The sequence below is a fragment of the Trichosurus vulpecula genome, chromosome 6, assembly GCF_011100635.1.
Source record: "Trichosurus vulpecula isolate mTriVul1 chromosome 6, mTriVul1.pri, whole genome shotgun sequence".
NCBI classification, from domain to species: domain Eukaryota; kingdom Metazoa; phylum Chordata; class Mammalia; order Diprotodontia; family Phalangeridae; genus Trichosurus; species Trichosurus vulpecula.
This window is the reverse complement of record NC_050578.1, coordinates 234,177,757-234,183,756: the sequence shown is the minus strand read 5'-3', so window position 1 is coordinate 234,183,756 and position 6,000 is coordinate 234,177,757. Positions and strand designations below refer to the sequence as shown.

The following is a 6,000-nucleotide window of genomic DNA, read 5'->3' as shown; positions in this document are numbered from 1 at the left end:
AGTGTAGCTGTCCTTTGTGCAGAAGGTACTTTTCATCACTTCACAAAGTTTTTGAGGCTTTTCTTCCTGCCAATCCTGCCTTCCTCGCCTGCATCACCCAATTCCATCTTGATTGCCTAGAGCCTATATTTGTTAAATGGGTTTTGGAGTGTTTCAGTAGCCCAATATCTATGCCAAAGGGGTACTACTCAGTACTCTAACTATACAAACATACATATTTATATTAATACATCTTATAGGAACATCAGAACTGAGGATGCAGTGTATGGGACAAAAATCACACCAGGAAGCTTTATTGGTAGAATCTAGACTCTAGCTCCAGAAATTAAAAGGGAAGGGAGGGGGCAAGTTTCTCTCATGTCAATACACAAAGTAAACCAAAAATCACAGCCAAGTTTACCATGAAATCATTTCAGTGTGTTTTCAAATGACCTGATAGGGGAGAGAGGTGATTTACAACACAGGAGACTTTTTTTTAAACAATCATAGACTTATATGCGTTGGACTGCAAGTCACCTAGACTAGGGTTAGCAAGAATGAGCATAGTGGTAGGTCCCAAAAGGCAGCTCCCAAATATTTTCATTTGATGGAGCCTTTGGTAATTGTCTGTGGTATAAAACACCCAACTTCTTCATTATTTTGAATGATCACTGTGTCTGTTGTTTTCCTCACCCTGATAAGTCCATGCTAAATACTTCAGTTATTGTGAAGACATTCTAAATCCACAGAACAGCAGACACTTCCATTCTGTAAAACAAAGAAGCAAGTATTAGCAGTGCCAGGCACTGAGTATTTTGAGTACAGGCCAGTCCCTCCAATACAAATATACAGTATACACACACACACACACACACACACATATACTATATATGCACATATATATATATATATATATACGCACATATATATATATATACACACACACACACATACATATATGGTTTGTGTATTTTGATATATATATATATGTGTGTGTGTGTGTATTAGATATTATATACATACGCATATATGTATGTATATTTCCAAAATGACAATTGGCAATTTTGAAACCAACTAAAGGAGGAACTAATTACCAGGAAAATATGTCAGGAGATAAAATACATAGGAAATAATGAAGAGGTTGGCTGATTTTTTAAAAAGGAAACTTTTACATTTAGTATTAGAAGTTTGTAAAACAAATGAGTGCTGACCCCTTAAAAACAGAGATTTATTCCAATGTCACTGACATTACTCAAAACATAGGATTTAGAGCTGGAAGAAGATTCTTTAGATATTATCTAGCCTAGGGCCCTAAAGACAGTTCCCAGAAACTTTTTGAGAACATTTTCAGTAGCACTGGAATATGTAGATTCCATACTTTGGAAGGGGAAGAATCATTTGGATGTGCCAGTTCTGTTAGCTTTATTTAAAATCAGTTATTCTTTATACCATCTCCATTAATATGTCTGATCTCTGACCTCAGAAGTAACCAATATTTTCAGTCAGGATTTTGTTGCCACATCTGCATTCAGTGAACTCTGGCTCCTAAGGTTAAAGATGCAGCTTCTGGACATTCATTTTAGTATGGAGATCTGAACATATCCCTTCAATATCTGAGGTTTGGATATACACCCCTCTTTTATTCTGTTTTTGGATCTAAAGTTAGATATGTAAAAGGATGCAGTTGGGATAATTCCCACGAGACTTGGATTGGAACTACAATCTGCTATAGTGAGTAGGCAGTGTGATGATTTAATCCTGGAGAGCTAAAACAAGCTCTGTGCTGCTAGGTAATGTATGTGAGACTAATGCTTCGCTCATATGGTCACTAAGTTTTTTTAATTTCCAAAATGACAATCAGAAATTCAAAAACCAGTTCAGAAAATGATGTAATATATTTCCTAACACATGAAGAGAAACTACATAGGATTGGGTTAGACTATGATGGAGAATAAGAAGTCAACATTCAAAAAAAGAAAAAAAATACAGGGGCGCCTCAAGAGAATACCAGCAAAAGAAGTGTGAAAAGTAATCGTGGTGAGTTAGAGCCTGTGAGCAATAACTACAGATCTCCTCCATTAGTCACTGTGAAATGAAGGTGAAAAAAAAGCGCTCACTTCATACAGCATTTTATATAACATTGATAATTTCTTGAAAGTGCTTTCAAAATTTCTCATCATCAAAGGAAACCATTTTTTCTATGCAGGTTAAAAAAGGCACACATCAGCATAAATAGACTGATATAGGCTGTTACAATGCTCTATTTCAAGACAGGAGCAAGTACCAACCATTTTATTCCCTATTTCCAGTCCGTACATGAAGCCATATTTCATGAAGCCATATGGGAACTTTCGGATATGGTCCAGCATAAATGGGATCCATAGAAATTTGCCTGTGACATGAAGACTTCTTTGCATGAGTACACATTAACTGGTTACCTTGCATTTGCAGGTTGTGCAGGGGGATCCAGCCATTGTCCAGATGGCACCACTTAGTCTTGTCACACCATAGCTGTCTAGGCAGGTTTTTCTGATGTCATAGGCAATGTTATCTGCCAGGCAGGGGTCACTGACACAACGGGGGCAGCATTCCCCTTCAGAGATTGCGGTGTATTCACAGCTCAGGTTGGGGCAAGTGAGTGGCCAACAGTCCACCTCTCCTTCCTACAGAGGGACAAATAAAATGTCTCCTTGAGTCTGCCTTAATGTAGTCATTAAGAATTGGAAAGGGAAGAAGAATGTCATTATTTTGACCACTATCATTGAAGACAATAAAAGTAGTCATGGCTAACATGTATGTAACACTTTGAGTTTGATGTGTATATATGTATGTGTAACATAATCTCTTTTGACCTTAACAACAGTGCTATGAGGTGGTTCTTTTATTATCCCCATTGTATAGATGAGGAGTCTGAGGCTTAGGGAGGTCAAATGTCTTGCATGAGGTCACACAGCAGTAATCTCAAAGATATGATAGGGGACTTATAAATTTATAAAACTGAAGAGCTTTCTTTCAAAAAAAATGAATGTCTAGTTGATTGATGGAGAATGGAAGTGAGAGAAAGATGACTTTTAAAAATTTGCCAAGTGCCTAGAAATAAAGGCCAGGATTGTAGGCCATGTCTATGGGCTAGTAGCAGAGTTATTTTAATGGTAGTATCTATTCTGCTTTGTCTTGGCCCACCTATCATGCCTTGCACAGAGTAAGTGCTTAATAAAAGTTTGTAAAATTAAATCAACCCGATAGAACAGCTTGATTGGGACAAACAATACATCTGAGCTTCTGGTGATTATATTGTCATAACTGGACAATTCTGGTGATTTTATCTAGGAGTTGTTTGCTCAAAGGTTCTGGTGCATCCATAAATGTAACTAAAAACTTAAACTCAATATTTGCACTGTTTCACAGAAAAAAGGTTTGATATTGAGGATGTATAAGGCATTATTAAAAAATTTGACCACAGTCCATTGTCCAGTGCGTAATTGGGCAAAGGATATGAACAAATAGTTTTTCAGAAAAAGAATTATAAACTATTTGCAACCATATTAAAAAATTTACAAATTATTGATAAGAAATGCAAATCAAAATAACTTGGAGGCTCCATCTCATTCAGCGTAATTGGCAAAGGTAAGAATAGTCAATGTTGGAGGGGCTGTGGAAAGACAGGAACATTAATACATTGTTGTTGGAGCTGTGAGGTCATTCAGCAATTCCAGAAAACAGTTTGGAATTGGCCTAAGAGAGCGACGTAAAATGTGAATACCCCTAAACTCAGAAATCCTGCTTCAGGGCATGTGCCCCAAGAAAATCAGTAACAATAAGGCCCATCAAAATATTTATAGTAACATTTTTAGTAGCAGCAAGGAACTAGAAACAAAATGCATGCCAAGTGTTTGGAGAGATGGCCACATACTGTGATGAATAAAATGAAATATTGCTGTGTTTAAGAAATGATGAACATCGGGAAGCATGGGAAGTTTCACAACAACTGATGCAGGGCTAAATAAGTAGAAGCAGTAAAAATATACACATTAAGTATAACAATGTAAATAGAAAGAATAACAACAGTGAATGAGCATCGCATAATTAAAATGACCAAGCTTGGTTCTGAACAAAAAATTTTTTGAGAAACCACAAGTCCTTCCCTACTTTTTAGAGATAGAAATCGGTGCAAGATATCGCATATAATTTCAGACTTGGATGGCATTTGTATTAGTTCTGCTGAAGTGCTTCCTTCCCCCCACCCTTTTTTTTTTTTTTTGCAAAAGATTATGGTGTTCTGGGTAGGGAAGAGTCAAGAAATACATGGCATTCCAAAAGTCTTAGTAGTTTTAAGTTTTAAATATATTAAACTTTCCTGTATTTGGAAATGGAAGTGATGAAAAAGCAAAAGGTTTCAATTAAAAAAAACTCATCAGTGACAGTACCCTTCCCTAGGACAACAGAATAATAAACATTCCTCTCATATGCATGGTGTTTTTACATGTTTCAGAGGCCTTTCATAAACATGATCTCATTTGAACTATGTGATCATGACTGAAGCCATTCATGGTCAAATTTCAGTACGATATTGGAGACATCTGTAACTATAACAATATATAACTATGTAACTATCTATAATCTATAACTATAAGCATCTCTTTTATTATCATAAACATAAAACCCTGGGATAGAAGGGCATTCTGATTTGTTTTCTTAAAAAATAAATCTGACTGTTCTTTTAGTCTGTAAAGGAAATTAGTACATAGTTGGGAAGGGATTGAAGTTGGCTGCTTTCATTGTGGAAATTGGAAAAATTACTCTGATTGGGATTCTCATTAGTCTTCACTTTCCCTGATGTCTGTTATGAAAGGCAAACACTTTTCTCAACCCATCAAGGAAAAGTTTTCAGTGATAGGTACTAACAAAAAAAATTCCAGGGAAAGTGGGGACCACAGAGAATGTGACAATTTAGGAAAACAAATGACTTAGGATGTTTATCTTAAAATATTATTCATTATTTACTCAGAAATTTCATGATGTAAGAATAAGTGAAACATAACTGATATCATCTCTATAAGTTATAAAATCCATTTCCTAAAAATATATTGTTTATTTCATTTCCCAAATTCAGCATCATCCAATAAGCATCTTTTAAGCACCTACCATAGACAAGGTGCTGTACTATGTGATAAAGACATACAATCAAAATGAAAAACAGCTCCTGGCATCAAGAATCTTATGTATTCATGAAATGAATTATGTGAGTTGAATGAAAGAAATTTCAGGCCAAAACTAATAGAATTTTAAGGTTCCACCAAAGTCTTACTCTGATGTATTATTAAAGTGAACAGGTGACCCTGACTTCTCAAAGGTTATGTTATTGGAAACCACTGACTCTGCCAGGAGCTTCCCAAAGATTGAATGGCTGCACTCTTCAGCCAGGAGAACTAAATTGATTCTACTTGCAGTCTCATTTCTTATTATTGGAAAGAAAATGATACTCTTATTTTCATCAATATCATTAAACCTTTATTCAGAAGTATGGTGGACATTTCATTAAAGAATGTATAGAACTTATTGGTAAAGGAAGGCAGAGAAAGATAATGTGTTTTTCCTGAGTTGTGTTGTCTGAAAATCAAGATAGTTAAATTTGTGGAGGCTCATCACCCAGATAGGCTATTTGGTGATAAATGTATATTATAGTTAATCTGGAAAGCCATCTCCTTTGGGATCTACTGAACCATATAAGTGCTACAGTCTATTTAATTGAAAAGAGTAACCAACACCTACCAAGTCATGGGTCTGTAAGAATTAAAGTATTGTGCTCAGGAAAGGGCAGGTAGTTGTGACCAAACTAGTAGCCAAAAGTCATATTTATTAATGAAATGCTAATTTACATGTCTTTCTATCTTTCACTAATTCTCAAGAGTATTATTTTATATATCATATTCTTTGTACAATTCAGACATGAAACTCCCCAAATTATAAGCCTTTTCTTCTGACTTTGCTGACTCTGATGAGTTCATGAATGTCATTTGT

The 6,000-nt window shown here is 35.5% G+C and overlaps 1 protein-coding gene across 1 annotated transcript in view; it reads right to left on the bottom strand.

Annotated features, from left to right (window-relative positions):
• Positions 1-264: 264 nt before the first annotated feature.
• The window catches only part of LOC118854937 (protein kinase C-binding protein NELL1-like), a 59,711-nt gene continuing 53,975 nt past the window's right edge, over positions 265-6,000 (bottom strand). Inside the window, exons 5-6 of the mRNA XM_036765116.1 lie at positions 2,418-2,642; positions 265-747 (exon numbers count right to left, since the gene is read on the bottom strand). Coding sequence (XP_036621011.1) covers positions 697-747; positions 2,418-2,642 — 276 coding nt within the window. The 3' untranslated portion in view covers positions 265-696. The remainder of the gene's footprint in view (positions 748-2,417; positions 2,643-6,000) is intronic.